General features: G+C 47.5%; 1 protein-coding gene across 6 annotated transcripts in view; it reads right to left on the reverse strand.

Annotated features, from left to right (window-relative positions):
- Positions 1-26226, reverse strand: part of ZNF827 (zinc finger protein 827) — a 175199-nt gene that overhangs the window by 120990 nt on the left and 27983 nt on the right. For all 6 annotated transcript variants that reach the window (XM_084757517.1, XM_084757521.1, XM_084757518.1 and 3 more), the window contains exons 2-4: positions 19927-20970; positions 10629-10801; positions 4446-4926 (exon numbers count right to left, since the gene is read on the reverse strand). In XM_084757517.1, coding sequence (XP_084613643.1) covers positions 4446-4926; positions 10629-10801; positions 19927-20970 — 1698 coding nt within the window. The remainder of the gene's footprint in view (positions 1-4445; positions 4927-10628; positions 10802-19926; positions 20971-26226) is intronic.

Consider the following 26226-nt stretch of genomic DNA (forward strand, 5'->3'; position numbering starts at 1 on the left):
CTCCTGGTATTTGGAGACTACTAATCTAGTCTGGGGATTTTCAAAGTGGACATCTTTTGCCATGAGCACTCTGGAGCGGAGTCAGAGGGTTCCATGAGTGTGACTCAGCCAGGCCTCACCTTCACCTACAGTGAGGTGTCGCAGGCTCAACTCTCAGCATCAAGCCCTTTTCATGGGCCAGGGCAGAATGAAAGGACGTGCTGAAGCTATACTAAAAATGACTGTGCTGAGTACCAATTTAGGAATTGTCATTTTAGTTCAAGTTGGTCTTTAATTCTCTATGTCGCTGAAGAGTAAACTTCTGATCCTCCTGCCTCCACCTCCCTAGTGCTGGGATTACAGGCGTGCATCACCGTTTGCCTTCTACGTAGAGCGGGAGATGGCACCCAGGGCTTTGTGCACTCCAAGCATGCTACCAACTGTGCTGCGTCTCCAGCCCCAAGGCGCCCACTTTCTATCTCCTATCAACTGAACTTTGACCTTGCTTTCTGTTAGAGTCACCCAAAAGAATGCAAGGAAAATACCAAAGTCTGGGCCCTATCCCAGATCAATCAATTAAATCATCATTTTTGGGGTCCCTGGCATTTTACAAAAAAACTCCCTAGGTAAGTCTAACTTGCTGTGGAGGTTAAGAACTGCTGCCGGCCATGAGAGACAGGCCCAGGGTCAGCTGGAACAGTAGTAGCTTCCTAGGCTGGCTATGCAGCACCCCTCCTAGGAACACTCCCAGTCACCTGACCAGAGGCAGGTCACCCTGTCATGCAACAATTTGCATATGCCTTCCAGGAAAGAGTTGTATGAACAGCAAAGCTACAGCCCTAGAACGCCTGCTTCCCTGCTCCAAACCCGGAGCAAAGTCCACAAAATTATCACCATCATCATCACCATCATCACTATCAGCAGCAGCAGCAGCAGCAGCAGCCCACCAATGCAGATAGCTGGCAGTTGGGCTGAACCAATAATGATTGTGAGCCTGAGTCTAGGGAGCAACACCCTCCCCAAAGGATTGAGGGGTGTTAAGTCAGAATTAAGTGGGGTAAAATAGCTGGTGGTTCAGAGACAGAATTTTATTTCCCAAGTGTGTAACCAGGAAAGGTCCAAACTGGGGCAGGGTTATAGTGGGCTCTCAACCTTCCTGATGCTGTGACCCTTTGATGTCATTCCTCGTGTTGTGGTGACCCCCAGCCATGAAATGTTTTTTGTTGCTGCTCCTTAGCTGTGATGTTTGCTCCCGTTATGAATCATAATGTGAAAGTCTGTGTTTTCCAATGGTCTTAGTGACCCCTTGTGAAAGGGTCGTTTGACACTGAAAGGGGCCAAGACCCACAGGTTGAGAATGGCTGGGTTAGCATGTATTTAACACTGTGTCCTACCCAGTGAGCGGGCTCTATTCAGTCAGTTTTATGCTTGATTTCAATTGACACGGAGCAAAAAGCATCAAGTGTTCTCTCTCTCTCTCTCTCTCTCTCTCTCTCTCCCTCTCTCGTTTGGAAACAAGTAGGTGTCTCCACACTTGAATTTGTCACCGTACTTCATTTTCTGCAGACTGGGATCTGGCACAGTGACTCCCAGACTCAGTGCCCACAAACAGCTGCACCCTATCGTACCAGCAGGTGCAAGGACAGAGCCCTGAAGGAAAAAAAAAACCCATCAATGCAAGAACAATGGTGCCATTATGACACCAAGGGACAGGGCCTGGGGCTAACCACTAGTTCACACCATTTGAGCTGGAAACTCAGCCATGGCTCCCTGGGACTGTGTCCCTGAAAGGCAGCCACCAAGAAAGCCAGGTAGAGAGTGCACAGCCACCAACAGCAGTGCCTGCCTGACCAATGACACAGTTGGGGTTGGGGAGGTGGGGGATTAAGTCTCTGGAGAAAAGCATATTTCTTTCCCTTTAGCATGACTTCTCCTCCCGTGGGCAGCACTGCCACAGTCACCAAGTTTACATTTACATCCAAATATGCACACACAAAAAAATTACCGATGCATCTCACTCCCTGGTGACTTTATAACAGGTTGCTAGGTAACAGTGCATACAAGTCAGATTTCAGGACCTCTAGTAAGCCACCATAAAATAGCTGCACAGGCCTTTTGCATAAACAGTGTGCCTTTGCTATCTGTTTTCTTATGCCATTTGATCAGTCAGTAAATCCTCCCATGGCCAGACCATAAGCAACACCCCCCCCCCCCATCAACAACTGAAAACAACAGACCACAGTATATAAGGCTCTGGCACACAATGCTTCACCGGAACCTACAAACTGCCTCTCCCTCTGTCTCTGCTGTTCCAAGCTCTGGCTCTGAGGGGCCGAAGAAGCCTTCTTTCTCTCAAGCTGGCTGGGAAGCGCTGGAGCTGGTAATTACAGCCTGGTGTCTGGGGGGCATGGGAAGCCCTGCCTCTCAGAGCTGAGCCCAGCAGGAGCCCTGCATCGGACACTGCTGATCAAGCTGGCCGGGCAGCCCCTCCCTCATCCTCAAGACCTACTAAGGATCTGGATTCTGAGCCAAGGGAAGGGAATAGCCCCTTACCACACGCAGTGAGCCCCCTACTCAGTTCATTCTTGTCAGCTAAGTGAGGAAGCAACTGTCATGCTAAGCTATACTAAATAAATGCAGCATTTGACTTCTGTCTCCTGGGACAGCACTATAAGAGCCCAGAAAGGGGTCGCCTGTAGGTAAACGTCTTAGTTTGTTTGTTCTCATTGTTATGTTATGGGTTTGGGGAGACAGGGTTTCATGGAGCCTTGTCCGACTTTCTCCCTTCTCCCGAGCACTGGGACGGCAGGTGATCACCACCGTGTCTGGGTTGCCTACAGGTGACATCCTAAAGGAAACAGGAAGGCCAAAGGGAAACACCCATTTCCTTCATAAAGCTCAGAGTATGTAAAATCTTGCTTTCCTTGAGACTGAGGCGGGGAAGGGAGGAGAAGGTGAGGAACTAGAGCCTGGGCCTGATGGAATAAATGCCCAAGGCTGATGCGGGACCTGGAGCCCTTCACAGTGTTACACCGTATCCTATAGTTTCCCCTGCTCCCTTCCATCTCGGATCATTTCCTGGATGCCTCCTCTTTCATCCCTTCCCTCTTCTGTCTCCCCTACTCATGTCTCCCACTGCTGAGGGGCAAAGAGCAGGGTGAGAAGGTACACTCCGAAAAGACCCGACTCGAGTGTCACGGAGCAAAGGGACTTCAGAGTGAAGCTGAGCCTCTCATTCACCTGGCAGTGACATTTAGTGAAATACGACGCATGGTCCATTTAAAGGAAGGCGGTGACCAATTATTCTCCATTTAAAGGGTATTGTCAATCTCCAGAGAGCTGAAATGGCATTTGGAAATCATCCTGAGGACTGCCACCTTCACTGACAGGCAGAACCCATTCTCAACCGACCTTTCTCCACCCTTCTACGATGCTTTTAAAATTTAAAATCGTATTTTCAAAAACAGCATAGGCCTACGCATGGTATTGCTTCAGGAAAGGAAGAAAAACATCTACCAGCTCTCCGCCCCAGTGCAATATTCCTAGTTCATCAAAGTCATTGGAAACTGAAACATGTACAACGCACCGGCAGCGGAAAACAGTGTCTATTAGCAAGGCACATTTTCATAACTTATACATCAGCCTCTTTTCCAAGAGCATTAGGGCAGGTGGGACAGGATGCTTGAGTTATTTTCTTGAATTCCACTTTACTGCAGATGCTTTCAATGGTCACGTTCATAAAGACAGAAGGCAAAATAGTGGTTAGTTAGTGGGGGCTGAGGAGAAGGCTGGCAGGAACTTTGTCGTGTGATGGTACAGTTTGAAAGGGTGACACATTTCCAGAGATGGTTACACAGCAATGTAAATGTTAATGCCACTAAAATGCACACCTAAAAAAAAATGCCTAAACCAGGATATCTTACGTTTGTTTTACTGCAATACAAGGATCCTGATAACTCATATGCTTTAAGCTTTGTTTAAAGTTAGAAAAGTCTGTAATTCCTCTGGGTAGACTCTGGATATGTTCTTCAAAAGGCTTTGCGATTAAAACAGTAAAGAATCTGAGTATCAAAAATGGAAGATCTACACAGATGCACTTCAGAGACACCAGCACAAAAGCAAGCCAAGTAACTAGACCCAAGGTTGCAGGAAGTGAAAGACACAAACCTAGGCACTCCCCTGCCGTGCCTCCTAAGTGTCAGCCCAAATCCGGGCAGGAGGAGGGGCACTCCCGACTGTCTGCAGACCCAAGCAGAAGCCATGTCTATTTTCAAAGGGGTACCAAAACAAAATAATATTTAAAAAAAAAACAACAACAACAGAAGGAGGGGGAAATGAAGGGAAGGAAAAAGAAAATGTATCAACGTATCAAGTGTTGGAGCTCAAGGCCCCTTGAAATCACCTAATCCTGCCATCTCATTGCACAGGTGAGGAGAGAGAGAGAGAACACAACCCTAGGCAAGTACCTGACAGCTTCATGAGAAAATCGGAGGCCATCTTAACCGAGATGTCCTGGCTGAACAATGCTGCTGCACTGTTGGACACACACTCGGAGGGGTCTTTCAGCTTTGTGTGGTTGGCGGGCCTGTCGGCAGCATTCAGGGTAAAGGAGGTGGGCGGGCCGTTCTCTTCCTGGGGCTCCTCCTTCACCAGCAAAGGTGCAACGCCAGCCCCACCCTGGCCAGTCCTCTCTGGAGTATTGGACGTCATCACGGTCCCCACTAGCTCTGTCCCTCCTCCTTCCCTCTGCTGCCCCAGGCAGCCACTGTCACTGAGGTGGGGAGATCCCTTGACATCTGGGTCTGGGATCTCCTCCTTCACCTTGGCCTCTGTCCTCAGGAAGTGCTGATGGCAACGCATGTGCAGTTTCAGGCTGAAGTGGCGTGAGGAAGTGAAAGGGCACAGCTGGCACTGAAAGGTCTCTCCCCGGTCCTGGTGCTGATGAACCTGCAGAGAAACAGGGAGAGTTGAACTAGGTGCCTTGCGCTTACGGAAGATGCCTCTCTGTGTGGCCAGGCATTCATCAGTAAGTCCCTCAGCCCACACAGGCCCAGGGAAGAGAAGCGCCAGAGAGGGTGATCGCCATGATGCACTGGGCAAAATAAAGTCAGTTTGAAACACAAAATGGAGGTTAAATGTCTATCCTGAAGCCTCAGTTCTGTCTTGGGTAGAATCTTTTTTTTTTTTCCTTTTGTTTTTTCAAGACAGGGTTTCTCTGTGTAGCCTTGGCTGTTTTGGACTTGCTTTGTAGACCAGGCTGGCCTCGAACTCACAGAGATCTGCCTGCCTCTGCCTCCCAAGTGCTAGGATTAAAGGTCTGCACCACCACACCTGGCTGGGTAGAATCTTTCTAATGAGGTAGTCAACCGATCTCACTTGATAGACACTGTAAACTTAGGGATCGGAAGACACAACCTTTCGGTGCGGTTCTCGTAACAATAATCTTGAGTATAGATCCAGCGACGGCCACCCAGAGAATTTGTTACTTTGCCAACACAAAAAAGAAAGTAAAAATCCCTCCAGGGTACTCCAGCTTTACAGACAAGGGAATGGAACATCCCAACCTCAAGAAGTATTTTGAACCCAGTTTCATATGAAGAAAGGAAAAACGAGAGAAAAACCATCTGGGCAGAAGGAGACCAAGTCAAAAACATCGCTAGGGGGTCTAGAAAAAGGTGTTCCACAGTGAAGAGAGAGGCCAGCCTTTCACGCCGAGCCCCAAACATGCTTGTACCCACGGCCTGTAAGAAAAAAAATGGCGATAAACTTTTCTTTCTTCCCGTCCCTACCAAATTTAGTGCTTGGAAAAATTGAGGAAATCACTGTGTTGGCCCAAGCCAGGCTTCGAGCTGGCAGGTGCTCATAAACTTGTGATTTCTCCATTCATCTAGCCAACGTGCCTCAGTACTGACCTGCTACACTGTGCTATTTCAGGACTGGCCCTCCCTTGAGTGGATCTGCCAATGGTGTAAATCTGAGCCAAATGATCTACGAGGGCAGCGGGGGTGGGGGTGGGAGCAGAGTTGCATGCTCTGAGCAAACAAGCACGAAAGCAATTGGCACTCAAAACAAAATTGACACTCCCTAGGTCAGAGGTGACCCGAGAGGGATTTGAACCTGGGTCTCAGCGAAGTTAGAGGCTCATTTGTCCATCTTCTGAACCACCTGGCCACTTTGCTCAGCTCTCCGTTCCAAGAGTGCAAGTTTTACTACAGCTGTTTATGCTTTCTGAATGAAATCCAAAAGCATTCTTCACCAGCCAAAACACACTTTAAATAATGTTAAGTGACCAACAAAAGCAAAGAAATTAAAAGTTAATCGTGAGATCCTGCTGCCACAGCACCCCACTGTGGTTTTCTGCAAAAAACAACAAAAGATGTTCTGAGCCTTCAAAGCCGGTGTTCCTTAACAGAAATAACCATAAAAACTTAAACCCAGTTGTGATGGGAGTCCTACCCATTAAAGGCTTCTCCTGTACCCCAGGAGAGGGAGGAGGTGAGGAAATACCACGTCCTTCTCTGCAACAGAACCCCTTCCTTTCTTTGCCATAATAGGGCCTGTCTGGGCACCAATCCTTTCATTTGCTTTCTAGCAGATTCCAGAAGCCTCCCAGACCAGCTCCTCAGCCCAGGTCACTCAAGAAGAGGCCCCCCAGAGGCCTCAGGTCACAGTCTCAAGGACTCCTGACAGGTATCCACACTGGCATGCCCGGAGGCAAGTGCTAAAGGTCACTGGTCAGGAAGCTTCCACGGCCCTGAGCACAGTGCCACGGGGCAGATTCCATTTCAGAAGTGTCCTCACATCTACTGACCCCAGAGAGGAGCTAATCCAGGAACAGAAGCAACAGAAGCCACCCCGGAAGAAGAAATGGGACAGATGAGCCCAGATTCCAAAACCAAGAGCAGATGGTTGTGTGTTGGGGTAGGGGGCTGACACTCAGTGAAAAGAGGCACTACGAGTCAGAGTTCTTGTGCCTCCTTTTCCACCTCGGCCAGGCCTTGTTGTACTGAGTTTTAGGATATTTGTTATAAGATGAAAGACAAAACAGAACTGGGCTCACTTTGACACTTGTGAATTTATTTGAGCTACAGCTCCCCACCTGGAATGCAGCTTCCATGCGGCCTTTGAGAGAAACACTGTCCTCACTGCCCAGTGGTGATGTCTTCTCCCTCTCCTGACAGAAAAGAGCTTTTCTGTTATAAGTTTTATTCCCTTTAGCCCAGTATGTGCTTTGAAGTACCTCACAGAGAAGAAATGCTGGCCTGTATTAAGGGAGTCTCGCTAGATTTACTGACAGGCATTACCGACCTGACATCAAGGCCATGTCCTGGGTAAATAGACATGGGACATGCGCACTGACACACTTCAAGACTTGGGGGAAGTCTGAACAGTGTCTGCTCAACCTCCTTAGGGGACCAGGCCAGGCAGCCGAGGCTCTCATGAGTGGTCCCAGTTCTCTGCATGGCGACCTCGGAAGGGCAGAACTCACACGTGACCTCTGGCCCAGTTTCTTTCCCGTGATGTGACGTGTCTTCTCCATCTGCACAGCGCTCTTTGCCGTTTCCATTCAGTGTGAGCTCATGAGTCCCACATACGAGTCCCGGATGCTCACTCACCGGGGACAGTTGGAGAAGACATCATGAACTCTAAGCCAACCCTGAGGAAGCTGGAGGTATTTCAAGTGCCTGGTATAGCTGGCCATCAAACGCATTTGCACAAAACATTGTGGGGGAAATGAAGGCTTGCAAAATAAAAATAATCGTACAGTGCCTAGGCCTACGGAGGAATATAATACGTACTGAATTTGTTGAATAAATAAAGTGGAACCAATGTAATCAATATGGGAGATTATATATCCTAAGATAGCAGCTACTTATGCAGGATGAGATAAATGGCCAATTTCATATTCTTTGTATCGGTTTTTGTCAATTCTCAGCACTAAAGCTACATCGCAAAGAGAGAGAAGCCATAAAACTCATGTTGGCATAATTTCTTCAAGCATCCCATTTATGATCGCTAGCTGTAAATGTTGATGTGCTTTCAGATGACGACCGTTGTATTGGCTGTATTCACCGACGCTGCTTCTCCACACTGGGCTCTGTGTTAAGTCTCTACGCGGATGATCTCATTAACTCTCACCCGGTGAGAAAGACCATATGTTTGTTTTCTCCGTTAGTGGTAACAGAGGCTTAGAGGGCTTCAGCCACACTGCTAAGCGCTCACAGCTCCTAAGCCATGAGTTCTCACCAAGCTGAGATCACCACGTCAGAGACTCTCACGAAGCTAAGTCAGACTGCCCCTACTTCTCCTAGAAAAAAAATCATTTTAGAAAAAATTATCTACCTTTTCAAAGTCTGGTAAAAGTAACAGAATTATGGATGCGCATAAATAAAAGTATGCCATAACAGTTCTATGGAGAAATACTTGCCAAGTTTTGCAAAGTTAAATTCTATTCAATAAAATAAAATAAAAGTGCTTTAAGGCCAAGAGTAGAAGGAGAGCAGGGACAAGAAGGTACACCTTTGATAAAATTGAACTTGCATAAGCTGTTCTCACACTTCTGCTATCAAAAGCTCAAGTCACAGCTCAACAGGATAGGACACCATGAGTTTGAATAAAGCAGCGATTTCACACAACTGCTTTATTGTAGTGGTTATTGATCTGTTCTGAAAGCACTCAGGACCCCACGACCTGCCGAGCCCTGGCCGCTCTCATCTGCAGCACTGTCATGGCCGTCCGCCTCTGTCATCAAGGCACTAGCTCATGTCCCTGTAGCGTCAGGGTCACTAGTTCCTGCTATTGAAACCCAGCCTTTTTTTTCCCATGAGTTTATAAATAGGTTGTTTTAAGTGACCCTGAGCTGAAACCAAGCTTACAAGGCGTCAGGGTAGATGCAAGTTTTCTGCTCGCTGAAGCTTTAAATTCGCCAGACCTGATTTCTAAACACAGCTTAGGCCGCAGTCACTAACGCAAGTTCTGGTTTTAAAAAGACATTCTTTTTGAAGTCTCGTCGCTATAGGCATGACGTTTTACCTAGGGAAAAAGAGACTGAGGATGAGGAGCACTAAGTTAATAACCAAGGACTTGGTAAAGTCCGGTCAACCAGAACTCTTGCCCAAGTGAATTCCGAAGACGAAGGGGTCGCTGCTGACCCCAGGAGAAAAAGGCCAATGAGAGGAAACAAATTACATCATATATTTACTTTTTAAAAAGTCTCCTAAGGAATTGTCTATAGTAATAGAAATTCTGTGTGACCACGCTTTCTAGATCTTCAGTCTGAACAGCAATTACTGATCTATGCACAAAGACTCAAAGGCAAGATTTCAACATAAGCAAATATCTACTAGAGTTATCCAGAAGAAGAGACACTTTACATGTAATGTCGCATCTAAGCCATGTTGAGAGTTATCAGTAGGATAATGTTTTCCTCATCACATCACAGTGTTAGGGAATGGTGGTGACCAGCTCTGGCTCAGGCCCACTGTTACTATTATTTCCTTTAGCACTAAGGACAGCGCCTGCCACGGCTGCTTCCCATTAGGGAGACAAGAAAACCCAGAGTCTCAATGTTACTTGACCAAATACTGGGAAGATTTCAGTTCAAGTCTTTGTCAAAATCGAAATGTCAAGCTTTTGAGACTTCATGAGTTTCCGCCCCCACCCCCAAGCTGAAGCAAAGCCTCAGTAGAAAAGGTGTGCGGTGTCCTGTGTGTAGCTATGCTTGCATGTGTATTGGTGCACGTGTGCATGTTTGTACACACAAGCATGTGCATGTGTGCACATGTATGTAGAAGCCATAAGCGATGTCAGAAATCATCCTTGATCACGCATCTACCTTAGTCATTGAGGCAAGGTTTGTCAATCAAACCAGAGCTAGGCAATATGGCTAGTCTTAGCTAGCCAGCTTGATCGGGGAACCGTGTTTCCCTCATTTGAGGGTGGAATTACAGGGCATAGGCTGCCCCTTCCCATCTCTTACAAAGGTTTCTGGCCATTGGAACTTGGTTTTTTTTTTTTTTAATTTATTGCATATGAGTGCTTTATCTTTAGCAGAGGGCATCAGATTGCATTATAGATGCCTGTGACCCACCATGTTGTTGCTGGAATTTGAACTCAGGACCTCTGGAAGAGCAAGCAGAGCTCTTAACCACTGAGCCATCTCTCCAGCCTGGAACTTGGTCTTATGCTAACCCATCAAGTGCTTAACTGCTGAGCTCCTCTGCAGACCTCACAATTGGTTTTCATGTAATCCAGGTGGTGGTGGCTCACACCTTTAATCCCAGCACTCAAAAGACAGAGGCAGTTGGAGCTGTGAGGCCAAGACCAGTCTGATCTACAGTCCCAAAAAAACAAACAAACAAAAAAACAAAACAAAACAAAAAAAAAAACAAAAGGGAAGAGGAGAAAAAGAAAATTACATCCTCGGATGTTTAGTGTCACCCCAAGAGATGCTAGCTCAACTCCTGACAGTCTCAGGGACCTGAGCCTAAGACTGGGGTCTCTCCTTGAGGACGACCCCTTCCACTCTACTCAGGACACAATGCTAGCTTTCTTGGGCCTGCTCTGCCAGTGCTCTCTGCCAGCCAAGAGGCCTCCTGCAGCAGGTAATCTGAGGGGAGCCCAGCCATGCCAACCTACAAATGGCTTACCTTCATGTGAGATTTGAGATTGTCCTTGCGAGCACACCGGAACGGGCAGAGGGGACACTGGTGACTTTTTAAGCCTGTGTGGATCACCATATGGCGCTTCCAGTAACTCTTCCGTTTTATAACCAGACCACATATTGGACACTGGAAAGGCTTTCCGCTTTCTTCTTCCGGGGCTTGGAAAAGGGAGGAGGAGGGGGTGGAAAGGGAACATTAAGGAAACCGAAAAGGCACATTGCATCTGACAGTAAATCACACGAGGCCCTGAAGCACTGGACGTGTCTTCGGTGCCTCCCCCTTTGGAAATTCTAGGATTATAACTATGGGGAACGTCTTACGGCTGCTCTTCTTTAGGAAGAAGCCCACGTTCTGTTGGGGTTCCATCCGGCCACCACTCATCACCCCGCCTGGGAAAGCCTTACTCCCAAAGGCTGTCATGTACTGAGAAGACATCTGCAGAAGGACTGAGCCTCGCCCCAGAAGCACCCCCCCCCAAGGCAGGGAAGCCCGAGTCTATATCTGAATTCTCACTTGAAATGAGTGAGAAATAACGGCCGTCGCACTGCATGGGACAGGGAATAATGCCCTGTTCCCCCACAGAAAACCAAACAAGGAGCAGAAAGCTCACACGCTGGCCTCCAGCAGAGACACAACTCAGCATCGCCACTGGTGACTTGTTTAGCTGTGGCTGTGCGGACAGAGGCGGCTGCCAATTTAGCCGTCAGGGGGTCCTCAGGTCAGGGGTTTTCAGTTTTTATTTTCCTCTTATGTTTGTCCCTCTGCTTGCCTCTAGTAACGTGTCCTGCCTTTCTCTGATCTGCACGGGGCCTGGCTGCCTACTGCAGCAAGGGACACACCAGGCCATCACAAACGCTTCCAATTTTCAGGGAAGCAAACAGACCAACTGCTTCCGCTAAGTGCAGCTCGGATTGCTGTCTCCTGCGCCGTTCTCCTGAGGAAGCGCCAGTTACGATACTGTTGCTTAAATTCTGACCCATCCGGACAATTTAGGGGTGTGCAGAATAAAAATGGGTGCTGACGAAGGCTCTCTGTGTGTAAGTAATTGAGTGAGTGTGTGTGTGTGTGTGTGTGTGTGTGTGTGTGTGGGTGTGTGGGTGTGTGTGTGTGTGTGTCCCTGAGGTAGAACCCAGGCCTCCTCTGAGAGACATCCCTAGATTAATTTTACTTTTTATTTTATTTGAAACTCACTATTCCAGCCAGGCCAGTGACCTCCTGAGACCCTCCTGTCTCCGGTTACCCAGCAGTGAGATTATAGGTGTACACTGCTGAGCCTGGCTTTAACGAAGTACTGGGGATCCTAACTTGGGTCCTCATCCTTAGGAGCAAGCGCTCTACAGGCTGAGGCCCCTCTGTACAATTTATGATGAAAGAAATTGGTTCATCTGTCCTGAGGAATCCTTCCCCCCGCCCCCCAGGAGCCCCTCCGCATGCTCTATGGCTGACTGTGTCCATATGTCCATATGGTATGTTTGGCTCTTTTCAAAAAGTTATTATGATTACCTCTATTTTGATAAAATGCTAGTTTGAGGCTTTGTTGCATTTTTGTGACAATAATTCGTAGATGGCATATCAGAAGGCATGCAACAGAGACCTCTGGCCTTGATGTGCACTCTCAGAAGTTTACACACACACACACACACACACACACACACACACACACACACACACACGGGAAGAAATTATGGTTAAAAAGAATACACAAAAACAAATAGAAAGTGTGAGGCTTATTTGGATCCTGTGGGCTAAGGGGAAGGAGTCAAGGCACATGTGTGGATGTGGGGGAACAACTGTGTTCTCTGTCCATCCTGTACTATTTGAATTTTTAAATACAAACATTACTTCTGTGATTTTTAAAGGGAGCATTCCCGAGTGCATACTTGAAGATAATCTCATTATTTATTCATTGAGTCAACTCTGTTCCTACATGCCAAGAGCCACTTAAAATGGATGAAACCAAGAAGGCTCTGAAATAAGGTGAGGAGATTTAAAAAAAAATTTTTTTTAAATAATACTAGTTGGCTTAACCAAGCAACTTGAAAAACACATCCTCTAACTGAAAATATGCCCTCAACATTGTGAAGTCAACTTCTGGTGTTTGGATTTGCAGCAGGTGAGGACAACTGAGTGTTTCTTCTACTGTTAAGAAAAGTACTTTGGGCAGTCCCATATCATTCACTCATGAGAGGCCAGAGCTTCCCTCTGTCCGTGTTGACTATCTGGCCTCATCTCATCCCATCCCCGATTTTGCATCACTCTTTCTCTCCGTCATTGTTTCCACCACACTGATATCTTGGTCCCCAAAGGCTGCGTGTTAAACAACAGATTGTCAAAAAAAAAAAAAAAAGCCTGGACTGAGCCTCTAGGTGCGGTTGTCCTTACACAATAGAGACAGAAGACGCTAATGATGTCTATTCTGGGTCAGAAGAAGATCTGAGTAATATGGAGGACGTGCACAAATAGGCTGTGTCCATGCCCCTGTTTTCCAGGAGTGCTTCCCGCTACTGAAACCAGAAACTCACTTTACAAAGCAAGCCGAGGAAAGAAAGAGACACTGAGACCTCCGCCACACACCCGAGGAAGGCATGAACTGGAAAACGAACACTGCCAGATTGCAGATTACCCTAGGGCTGTGTCTTGCCTACACGATCAACAACTTCTCTGCTCTTTCAGTTGCCTCCCCAGCCACCATCTTAATCACGGATTCCGCATTTTCAAGTGTATTGCATGCAACATACTTCCTTGTACCAGGGTCTTTCTAGTGTTGTCCGTAAGTAGCCCTGGCAATGTAGAAACTCAGTTGATTCCAAATAAATAATGCATAAATGTAATAAGCCCTGCATATTAGCACTCCATATAAATCCATTTATTTCATCTTTAAACTGTGCTGCCTTTAGTTTTAATTAGCTCCAAAATACACATGAATCGTGCGCAAATCAGGGTGTCCTTGAATAGACTAGAAGAAGATGTAATAGTGAGAAAACGCTGACTGAAAAAATAACTACACTCATAACTATTTGGATTTTTTTATGTCTGTATGTGTTTGTGGAGGCCAGCTATCATTATCAGGCGACTTCCTCAATCACTCCCCACCATTTTTTATTTTTGAGACTAAGTCTCTACTTGAACCTGGATCTAGCCCATGCGATAGAGGGGCTGGTTGGGAAGTCCTTGGGATCTGCCAGTCTCAGCGGCCCTGGCATGGGGTTTACAAAGGTGCACACTTTTATGTGGGTTCTCGGGGGTGAGCCAGGGCCTTCCGCTTGTGCAACAAGCTCTTTACCCGAACCATCTCTTCAGCTCTCTGTTTGGAAAATTTAAGCTATCTTGGAAGGAATGGAAGACAGAAGCCATGTGACAAACGTCACCAGAATGCACTGTGCCACTGATCAGCTCCTGGTGACATTTGCATAGGTATGTGTTCAAGGAAGCAACTTCACATTTTAGGACGCCTCCCATGGGTACATGATGCCGTTAACGACAAGAGATGGGGAGGAAGAATGAAGCTTCCTTCATATGCCAAACTGCTTGCATTTAGAGCCTTGGGGAGACGGAGCACTTCCCCGGGATGAAGCACACATTCAGGGAAGCACCAGGATGGAGGTGTTCATGCTTCGACCCAGTCTGCAACTGCCTGGTAAACACATCCCCTCAAATACACCACTGCAAACAAAATTCCACCTGATGCTAATGATGCTGTGGGGTGAGGGGCTGCAAATGTGCGCCTTTGGAGAAAACACACTCACTCGACGGACAATGAGACAGGAAACAACCCAGGTCAAGGCAAGCACTTAGCAGTTGTAGGTTAGACTGTGAGGGATGATGATGCCCTAGACACACCCTCCCAGGCAGAGAGCCCACCCTCAGAGCAGATGCAAATAACAGCTGTGAATATGCAGCTCAGAGCCCTGAGGAGATAAGGACCAGGAGCCCACTGTGCAGCTTAGCCTACTCAAGCTCTAGATGACCAGATCCGGGTCCTGGAGAGAAAGAAGATCAGAGAGGTGAGATGTGGGCAAAGGTGAATGTAGCTGACTCACCCTACTTGTGTCTCCTCCGAGCTGCAGAGATGTGGGCAAAGGGGCGTGTGGCTGAGGCACCTTACCTATGTCTCCTCAGAGCTGCAGAGATGTGGGCAAATGTCTCCTCAGAGCTCCAGAGATGTGGGCAAAGAGGAATGTAGCTGACACACCCTACCTGTGTCTCCTCAGAGCTGCAGAGATGTGGGCAAAGGGGCATGCAGCTGAGGCACCCTATCTGTGTCTCCTCAGAGCTGCAGATAGTGCCAGCTTCAACACATTACTCAGTAAGTGTGCTAGACTGCAATGAGGCTCAGTGAAAAGGGCTGGGCTGAGAGCGCAGTGGGAAATGAATACGCGAGTGCTGGAAATAGAACGGAGAGAAGAGGCAGGCTGCAGGGTAGCCCTAACAGGGCCAGCATGGACCCACAGGTGTGTGCCTCTCCTGGTACACCCAGAAACAGCCCGGGATGAATGGATGAATCAGCAGACGCGTGCTCAAGCATTTACACCTCAGCTGCTTCCAAGAGCAAACCGAGAGCAGCTTAGCTGGCCCTCACATCATTGCTAAAGTTGAATGGTACATACTAAACTATCAAAATTAACAGATTCTGCACAAAATGGAGATGCTCTTACAGGAGACCTGAGTGGGAGCTTTGAAAGGAAAGATGCCATGCATTTATCATCACCAACAACAACAATAATAAAAGAAAGCTTGTTGAGAGTTAGTAGGCAGAGTTAGAAAATTAGCAGTAAGTAAGTGCATGGGATGTCACAGCGGGAAGGGAGCCTAGTGACAATTCTAAACACCCCGGTTTGCACACGATGAAGCAGAGCTGAGCGCACACGGGCAGGGGTGAGACCTAGAGACAGGGCTGAGACCACAGCACACCTTTTAATTTCCAGTTTGGTGTTCTACTGTCAACACATAAATCCACAAAACAACAAAAACGGAATTTCACAGAGCTAAATAATAGTAAAGATGATAATAAAGCATGAAAGGTTTTATTATTTCAGGCATTAATAAAGCAATTTCAAGTTTTCGTAGGCTCTGAAATCACAGGCTTCTGGCTAGAGCCCACGCTAGGATGTGCTGGACGTCAAGATATTGAGTGAATTACAATTGAGTAAATGCTCACACAGCTCTTACCAAACACACAGATGGTGTTTATAGGTGCCAGGGGACCCCTAGGTGTGTGTAATCCATGCACATTACATTATCACCAACACTTTAGACATATGAGCTTGATTGATGCATATATGTGTAGGATGACTCTTCCTCTCTCACAACATACATGTAGAGATTTTTTAAATTCTTTTTGTTTGCTTGAGTTTGGTTTGTGAGACAAGGTCTCTTGTAGCTCCAGGTGCCTGAAAACCTGTTATACAGCCAAAGAAGACTTTGAACTTCTGACCCTCCTGCCTCCACCTCTGGAGCGCTGGCCTAACAGTTACACATCACCACAACCAGTTAACGTGGTGCAGGAAATCTAGCCCACAGCTCCAGGCACTGGACCAACCCACCTTCATCCCCAGCCCAGACCTTAAATCTTTTCATGAAATCTCTTAAGCGTGCCTCTCAAATGCTGTTTCAGAGGATGAGAGGTTGAGGTGGAACTGGCTACAGCTAACAAGACTGTTAGGGAGGTGACATTATCAACTCATGTCTTACCAAGCATTGAATAGAACTAAGGCAGGAAGAAGCCTGATACCCATAGCATTCTATACTTAAATCACCTTGAAAACGTTTGAGACCAGCCACAGATTTGACTCCTGTCAGGAAGTGAGTTTTCTAGGCAGGTCTGTATATGTAATCATTCTGGATTAAGGCTCTTGCAACTGTGGATCCAATGGGAGGATGGAGAGAGGTCATCTGCCCACTTTGTGAGCATCTGCCATGATGATTTTCAGAGCACCCATTAAAGGTGAAAAGGAACAGCAGCCCAGAAAATCCTTATGGACCAACCCTGCCAATAGCCTTAGCTGTCAGCTTCTGGGGGCCAGGGTGCTTTGAAGTCTATGCAAATTTTACTTAGTACAAGGTAATGGTTTGGAGACCCTCGCTCTGAAAACACCACCTGTTATTTCCTTAACCAGGAGCCCGGCATCCTGGGACTGCAGTTGGTTTTCCACAAGAAACTTTGTCTTGAAAAAAAATCAAACCATTTATTTTATTCTGAGCTGTGTGAGAGAACAGTGGCTTCAAAGAGAATTGAGTCAATGTGTGACATTTATCTTTATAGCAAATGAACACCATCTTTCCTCCAGCGTGTCCCCTTTCAGAGGAGCGGTGTAGCATGTGCTGGGGGCGCAGGTCACTTGAAAGAAGCCTCCCCCTCGAGTGTCACATCTCTCCGGAGGGGCGGAAAGGCTACCGAGTGCTGGACTCTCAAGGAATTCAACACACCACGACCTGGCAACAACAGAGTCCTGCTCAGAAAAGAATAAAGCCAGACCTAAAAGACACTATTTTTTTTCATGATCTGGACTCCCTTGACCTAAAGAAGGTCAAAGCAATGTCTGGTGTCTAAATTACTTGATACAGGAGCAGCTTCCTTAGCACACAGCTCTTTGGAACTCCAGAGACAACTTTATATGCCTTTTTTTTTTTTTTTGGTAACATTTTGAGAAACAACTTTTAAAAATAACCTCCTTGAAATCAGGGTGCTGTGTGATTTTTGTGGCCTCTTTCCAGAGATGGGAGGTAGGGATGGTATTTATTTGTTTGAGGTAGTTGTTTTTCTCCCCCCCCCCCCACCCCACCCCCATACAGGGTCTCTTGCAGCCAAGACTAACCTCGAACTCATTATGTAGCCAAGGATGACCTTGAACCTCTGATCCCTCTGCCTCTACCTCTCCAAAGTAAGGTCTAATTGTTGGTTTCTTGGCAACCTGGATTCAGGTGTGGTTCTCGGTTACCTGAAAAGCACTATGACAGTGTGGTAAGAGGTGCACTTACGATTCTCATGTGTGTGTGTGTGTGTGTGTGTGTGTGTGTGTGTGTGTGTGTGTGTGTTTGCGTGCACGTATGTGGCACAGACACAGATGGAGGTCAGGATAATTTGCAGAGCGGATTCTGTCCTTCCATCAAGTGGGTTCCGGGGATCACGTTGGGGTCATCAGGCTCGGTGGAAAGCAACTTTACACTCATTTTCGCCGCCCTCTCACCGCTTTTCATTTGAACATCTCAATGTTCACTGACTGAAATAATAAACGTGTCTTACAGGTCTCCCTCATTAAATTCTAGCGAAAAGCCCACAGAGATGTTAGGAAGGCTAAGTACGCTTAAACCAAGAGAGGAGCACACCTTTCTCTCCTCAGAGGCACATCCTACAGCAAAACAAGCAAGGAGCCAACCTGGCCCTGGATACTCGTGACTTCCTTCTCACTTGTCAGTGCATCCGTTAGTTCAGTGACAAAGTGTTCTTTCGCTGTTCTTGCCTTCTGTAGCCAAGACCACTTTAAAATAATGGAGAGACAGTGTGCCTTTAGGAGACTGGCTTTTCCAGACTTTTCTTTCCAAGCCTCCATTCCACTACCCTTCCCTCTTCGATGTGTGTGGGCTTCTCCAAGTCACTGATGCCAGTCTGACGCATAACATAAACATCACTCATAAACAGCCTCCATAGGCAGAAAGGAGAACATACAACCACATGTCGCATCCGGCCTTGCCTCCCTAAACTAAAGGACTCTAAGCCGAATGTGATTTATCCTATTGGGAAAGTACCCAGCTCCTTTTACTCATCTTCACTTCAGCCTTTTCCCTCTGTTCATCACAAGGAAGAAGAGGGGAGTCTGGAGAAATAAAACCCTAAGTTGAGTAAGCATTGGGTTACTCTAAGGACACGTCAGAAACTCAGGAGTGGACCACCTGCCTCCGGTGAGTCCAAATCCCTGTGTCCCGTTCTCCTTGGTCTGTTCTACTGCTCACGTGGGTTTTTTTGGTTAGTTGGTTTGTAGACAGCATCCTCACTATGAGTCCAGCCTGGTCTAAGTCTGTGATCTTTCTGAGTGTTGGGATGACAGGTCCCTATGCCCAACTTGTTTACAAAGTTTGTTGTTGCTTCTATCATTTGCTTTACACTTATTAAGGTGTGACTGTGTGTGTGTGTGTGTGTGTGTGTGTGTGTGTGTGTACACATAGGTGTGTAGCACATGTTCTGCTCCCATCATTTGGGTTCTGAGGATCAAACTCAGGTTGGTGGCAGGCGCCTTTACCCACAGGCTAACCTGCTGGCCCTGCGTAACTCTGACTGTGATCACAACTATGGCATTTAGCTCATTCAGTAACTTTGGCGGCAATGTGCCACGTATACCAAGCTGATGTTAACTCTGATGGCTGAGGGTGATCTCGGGCACACTCCACCAATGCAGCTGCAGATGACTGACAGGTTGGTGGGGCACACAATGGTCATATGTATTAACGATGAGGGGACATGGCCTACTACTCCCTGTTCCAGTTTGGCAGGATAGCCTTGAGAGACATTTGGGATCACCCCCCATGCAGAGAACAGGTATGTATCACAAATGCTGTTTCAAAGCAAGCCAATGGGCATTGCCATGGTGGCATGGTACTGCTAAACCCCCCATTCCAAGGATCTGGCTGTGAATGCCAGGGCTCTGTGGGATAGTGATGTCTCACACCGCCACACACACAGTCTTTCATGTATGAGTGGATTTGGACAAAATGAAGCCCGTGCAAGAAATTCTTGCATTCTGTTTGACAAGAAATTGCAGGTGAACAGGATAGGTGAACAAAGCTTAAATTCCACAGAAAGGTAATAAAAACACTAACATAAAGGCGTGTGCTGTGATCAATTAGGGCAGAGCAGTTACTGATTACACAAAAGTCCATTTGTGACAGAGGCAGCAGGGCCTCCCCTTGCCCACTAAAGCAGTGTTTTCCCCCCTCTGTGTTCACTGACGCCTTGCACTCCGACAAGGACGCTTTGATCTCCCCCCATTAAATGTATCTGGTACGGGCCTGGTCTGAACTTGGTGAGGGGTGCGGGTGGGGGTAGGGCTATGCATGAAAGAGAGGGAGTATTGCATGTCGCCAAGATTATTCATTACTTTTCAAAACCACAGCTATTTGTGAAGGCTTTGTGTGGCACACACATGAAAGACTATTATGCCGTCCGTTTTAAGGATTTTTGTTGTATTCTTGCTTTTTGATTTCTGCCTCGTCTTGGATGGGGAGCCCCAGTGAAAAAGGCAGTTTACAGTCAAAGAGACCCGCGGCGTGGCTGAACAAGATTCCATACCTGAATTGGAGGGTTTGGAGGTTCGTCCCTTGGAAACCGGAAGTAACAATAATTCCAAGGACTGAGGCTGTGTGGGCGGAGGTGGCGGAGGTGGCGGAGGTGGCGGGGTGACCTTTTCTGGCTTCTTCTCAGAAGGCGGCAGTGGTAGAGGGTCGTCGGGTAGTAAGGATGATTTCTCAGCCAGGAGGCTACCCGCGGCCCGGGCGGCCACTTCTTTCAGAAGGGCTGCAGAGGAGGTCATGGAAGCCAGTGACAGGAAAGAACTGGCTGGAGGCGGATGCTCCTGACCGGGAGTCAGGCTCCTCTCACTCACTTTCTTAGACAAAGCTGCCAAGGTGGAGCTGGCCGATTGGGAGCTGAAGGGTGAGGAAAAAGACTCAAACCTCAGGCTCTCCTCTGTCCGAGACAGGGACTTATCCTGCAGAACAGCATTGGCTGCGGCTTTCAGTTTGAGGATGGCCGAGTCTGGCGACAGGCCACAGGTGGTGGTTGAGTTCGGCAACCACTTACCTTGATTCCATATGAAACGGTTACTCGGGGTGTATTGGTCACTCTGGTCCTGCTTCTCTGCCAGCTTCCTGGCCAGGACACTGAGTTGCTGGGCATGGTGGGAGGGCGGGGAAAATGACAGACCGGGGCCAACATTCACGGGAGACTCCACCCTGCCGTTGGCAGTGGCATCGAGTTTGAGGGACCCAGCCTCCAGCAGTCTCCTCAAGTTGCTACTCAGAGGTTTATTGGAACTGGGTGGGTCATCGTCACACACAGAGGACACTCCAGGTGAAAGGTGGTCTTGACACTGCAGGGAGTCTCGAAGGACCTCACCATCAAGTGCCACCAGCTCCAGAGTGTGGCTGCTGGGGGTGGCACTGCCCAGGGAGGTGTCGGGGGATGTGGACGGCTCGTGGATCCGGTCCTCCAGGGACAGCTTATAGTTATCCTGGACTTCCCCATAGGATGCTTCCGATGGAGTCTCAGAGGAGTTCCCATACCAGTGTTCTCCTTCGCTGAAATCTCCCTCGGCCTCGTCCTGCCTACTAACATCTGGAGGGGATCAAGAAGACTGGGTTAATTCCCAAAGAGAACGGCCAGTTTGTTTGAGACACTCAAAGGGGGGTGGTGGGGGGGTGGGGCTCGTGACATGCGCACTCTTCCCTTCCGCCCAAGAACCGCACCAGAGCCGGCAACACCGAGAGCTGATTCAAGCTAAACACGCTAAACAGGCAAAGACAAAGACAAAGACACCGGCCTGTTACGAACTTGCCCTCTCAGCAGTGATTTATACGAGAGCTGAACTAGAGAAAAGAGAGGAGGAAAAACACTACCAGCAAATACATGTAGGTAAAAACCCCCGCTGCTGCCCATGAATGGGGAAACTAAATAACGCCAGAAGCCTTGCAAACGCCAAGCACGGTGACCCCTTGGATTGTGTCAGAGCTGGAGAGGAGCCTGGCACAGGCAGCAAGTGGCTGCCTCCTGTCCTAGCCTAGTGACCTCAGGCGTATCACCTAGGTGCTCTGAGGTGCCATTTCCCCCAGTACAAGGTGCTATTCAGTTTTTAATAACGCTTCTCTGAGCATGTAAACACTCTCTTTTGGCCAGTTGTTATGGAAGCTTCAGTTCTAATAAGCATGTGACCATGTTTTGAAAAGAAAACAAAACCAAAAAAAAAAAAAAAGTGCTCCATAAAAATCAGATCTCACTTGCAAATGCTGTTAGCGTTAGAGACTTGTCCGAGTAAGTGTGTCCAGGTTATGTGTGCCACTCACACACCTGTGTTCTGATTTCATTCGTCAGCTTTCTGGCCACGAACTTAAGGGCAGTGACTAGGAATCTGCTCTTGACGCTACTAGTAGTTATTTTCTACCTATTACTATACAGATCCACCACCGCTGTGGTCCTCCCACACACGCCAGTCACGTCACGTGGAACTTCACGTTCCTCGCGTTCCAGGAATGCTGATGAGGGCCATCACATTTTCACCTTTGTGACGTTTCATCAAGGAAGGCCCTTTCCCAGAAAAGCTGGTGGCTAAAGTCTACCCATAATCCTTCGTGCCCAGCTCCAAAGGTTCTTTTCTTAAAACTATCCCACAGAGTCAGTCTCTCCTTCCTGCTCGCTCACTCACTCAACAAACAATCGTGGTGTGCCTAACGTGTGCCAGACATTATTCTAGACTGTTCTAAACTGTACTTAACAGATGACGAGTGTGGGCAGGAAGGCGGGAAGCACAATGGGCGAGCTGCCGAATGTGACAAGGAGGATCGCCGGCGAGTTGCAGTTTTACACACGGTGGCAGGGTCCCTCACTGGGATGGTGACTTTTGAGCAAACACAGAAAAGAGATGTGGAGGCTGGGAGAGTGATCCTGGCACGTGATTCGCAGCACAACGCTCTCCACTGCAGCGTTCCAAGGAAGCTAGCTTCTGAGGGGCCGGCATGTAGCGGGCAGTGGGTGCTGGGGGTGCAGAGCAGGGAGAGGAGGTCTAATGGGACGGTGCCTGCTTGAGAGGATGTTTGTCAGTGAGTGCGGTTGTCATGGCTGTCATATGCAGATCTGTAACACACTGCGAACTTGAAGCTGGCAGCCACGGAAGCCACTGGAAGCCTATGGGCAGAGGCCTCGTGGGTTGTGGCTTCTGACGCCAAAGGGTTGATGGCTCTGACTGCCTCAGGGGAAACAGGCTGCAGCTGTAAGAGTGAAGTAGCAGGCCACCTCAGGGATTAAGGCACAGGGAGGGACAGAAGTGGCTTCAGGCGACAGCCATGTCCAGATTCCAAGAGCGCTTTAATGTTTTGTTGAGACTTGCTTTGCATCACTGGAAGAGACCTGTTTCCAGCCTCCTTTCTAAACAGGGCATCCTTGGAGGCAGGTTGTAGTTCCTTACCCACATACTCCATTTTGAGCCTAGGAGGAACCCTGGTCCCCAGCAGAGTTCCATCAGTGTTTGGAGACCGCACCACGTTCCTCCCGGCGCTAAGCTCCAGCACCGTCACACACAGTTCTCGGGATAATAACTACACAAGCGAACACACTGATCTTCCAGTGCTGCTCAGAGAGGAGCCGCCACAAATGACGAAACTCCCCACTAGGTAAAAGTTCTGCAACTCGTTTCCCAAGCACTTTATTAAGTTATCAAGAAAATGTAAAATATCACATGGGATTTGGTTTTTTGTTGTTGTTGATGTTGTTTTGTTTTGTTTTGATTTTGGGGTTTTTTAAAGCTAAAATTAAATTTTCTCTCTTAAAACCAGTCTGGTTCTTCATCATTTGCCACGTTTTCCTTTTCTTGATTCTTATGTGGTTACCCTGAACTCTCCTTGTTCCCCCATGGCTCCCAGCACTGGAGGTGCTTTTTACCAAACCTCAATCAGTCAACATCAACCCCAACGATAAGGGTAATGTTATGTGGTTTTTCACAAACCACCTGTTTTGATTTCAGATTAAATACTTTATACTTCAAACAAAGCAAAACAAAAACAAAAAATATGGGATCTCGACTATAAACAGAAAGAAAAGTAAACTGTTTGAAGAATCATTATAGTGAGACTTTAGCTGACTCTTTTTTGATCATTACACATTATGTGAGCGAACAGAAAAAAAAAACATGATCCAAAATACAGTGCTTTGGGTTCTATTGTCATACTGGGCATGGAGGCAGGGCACCAAACAGTCAAGCCTGGTCCCAGAGGCAGTGCCTTAAGGGTTAACTAAGAAGATGCAAGAAATGAGCCCAGGAAATACACTAAAGTTGGGCAGCTAACACCATGTGGCTTTCAACTACTAACATCAAAGCTGACCCAAGTCTCAGGACACCTGGCCCAGGGCTTTGTAAAAGTAACTTTTCTTCTCCTGATGTAATTATTGTCTTGGAGAGTTATTACTGAATATACTCACCCTTTCTAGCTCTTTCTGAACTCTGGCTGGCTGGTTCAACTTAGCTGTTCTGGCTCAAACTCCTCTTCAAGCTGACTGATGCAAGCTGGCTTCTCTCAGCTTCTAACTAAATTCTGCTTGGTCTTATACTAAACTTTGTCAATCAGTTCTAATCTTCTGGCTCCTTCTCATTCTCTGGCTTGTTCTGTCCTCACCCGTGTCTAATTTGTTCTCTCTTCAACCTTTCTCTGTAAAACTCTGCCGGTAAAACTGCAGCCTCTGCCCCACCCCCTCCTCTGTGCTGCTCTCTTAAGTTGCTTCTCTTTCCTTTCTGTTCTCGTGAGAGTTGGGCGTATCCTGTTCTGTCAAATCTTTCTCTGATTCACCACTTTGTCTACCTCTCAATTAGACACCATTTTCAAATATGAGTGCTTCCTTCTACAAACTAGCTTTGCCTTCATTGTTTGGGATTAATGGTGTGTACTCAGGGCATGTGTGTATTCCAGCCAGAGTAGCCATGTTGCTCCATTAAAATTCCTCTACAGGGCTTCTCTGCTAACCAGGAGTCTACCAAGGGCCTTCATGATGGCTCTGCCAGGAAGTTCTTAGAGCCTGGCTGCCCTCCCTGACACCCCCAGCCATCCTCGCATCGGTTGAATCAGAAATCAACAAGGGGTCACCCCACATAAAGGCCATTCACTGCCCATCTGAAGATAGTCAATCCTGTGGAAAGGATGCTTTCCTCCTATACTTTACTCTCTCCACTCCCTTTCAGACTGTTTATTTTATTTTATTTTATTTTTTTACAGCAGGCAGAAGTTGACCCGATGACCTAAGGAATTTAGTGCATCTAGTGGCGAGGGGCCAAAGCGTGGGTATGTTTCCTAAACCCCTCCACATCCTCAGGGTGGTGGAATATCCCTTCCTGGAGCAGGTGGGCAGGCCAGAAGCTGAGGGAGTTAAACAATCAGACTAATCCTCTCAAACAGTGAAGACAACATCAAAGACTCTCAAATGAGACGTGAGACGCGCAGCTAATATTTATCTCCACATAAGGCCATCCTCCCAATTTTGCCAAAGCATTGACCCCCAAACAATGTTACAAGCGAACAAAGAACTTCACAGTGTTGTATGCCCCTCAGTGCCTGTGTGGTTCTCAAGCACCCAATTCCTATTCCCAGCAGATGCGCAGATGCGCAGATGCTGGCACGGAGATCCATGGTCCTCTGAACTATCCGAAAGCTGGGATACAAAGATCATAGCATGTTATTAATCACTGTGATGGCCAATAAACTAAGAGATACACCTCTGGGGTTGGGGTTGGGGGCTGTCTGTGAGGGTATTTCCTGGAAGAACTGACTAAAGAAAGAACACCAAAGAGGCCTGAGGGAAAAGCAGGGCTGGTTTTGCCTGCCTGCCTTCACTCTTGCTGGTGGCTGCATTGACCTTGTTGCTGCTACTGCTGCTGCTATTCTTGAATGGTGATGGGCCCTAGCTTCTTCAGCCTTTTAGTATGGAGCAAAGACTTGTGATGCTCCATGCTCCTAGAGTCCTCCAGGCCTTCAGTGCCAGACGAGGACTGCTGGGATGTCCAGCCTTGTGTGCTGAGCATCTGCTGTTTTCTCAGCCTGTCCTGTATGAAGACAGCCATTGCTGAACTACCCAGGAAGTGCCATGCAAGACATCTAATAAGTTGCCTATGTGATATTCAACCATTATGTTGGTTCTGTTCCCCCTTGAGAACTGAGTCCTACAACACAACCAACTTCCCTGGACAGTTCTGAAGTCTGAGCTATTCAAACAACCAGAGAAATTGAACACATGCCCTCAAAAGACAAAGAATAGATATTTGAGAAGAAAAATGGCTAAAATTATTCTGACATCCTTGACGTTAAACGAGAAATACAGGAAGCTTTTGCAAACATAAATATAAGACGTGAGGGTGTAAAGAGGTTGGAGAAAATGAAAACACACTTTCTGTTTATAAGACTATGGGTGGTTTCCCCCACAAATATAAATTGTTATCGTTTATGATTTTGTTTGCGAGCTCCTCTCAATTTTCACACGGGTTCGTGGAGACTGTGCTGGTCCAGCTGCAGGAACTCCTGTCCTGTTCACCGTGAGGACAGACTCCCAGTGGCAGGCATGTCACACAGTGCCACTACAGTCTAGAAGAGGGACCCACTGGATGCCACAAAGTACAGGACATATAATTCCTGACTTTCACTTCTCGGAATCCAACAAGGCCCCGGCAGCAAGACATCTCCATCTTCTTGTCTGTCAACCAGCATGAAATCAGCCTAGGAAATCGCAGAGCAGCACAAGGTCCTGGCAAGGCTTCCTGTGGCTTTCACAGCTTTCTTAACCAAGGCATCCTGGGGAAGCCTCTAAATGGCCAATGCAAATAACTCTGGTAAACACATT

The sequence above is a fragment of the Acomys minous genome (assembly GCF_964271855.1).
Source record: "Acomys minous genome assembly, chromosome: 14".
NCBI classification, from domain to species: Eukaryota; Metazoa; Chordata; class Mammalia; order Rodentia; family Muridae; genus Acomys; species Acomys minous.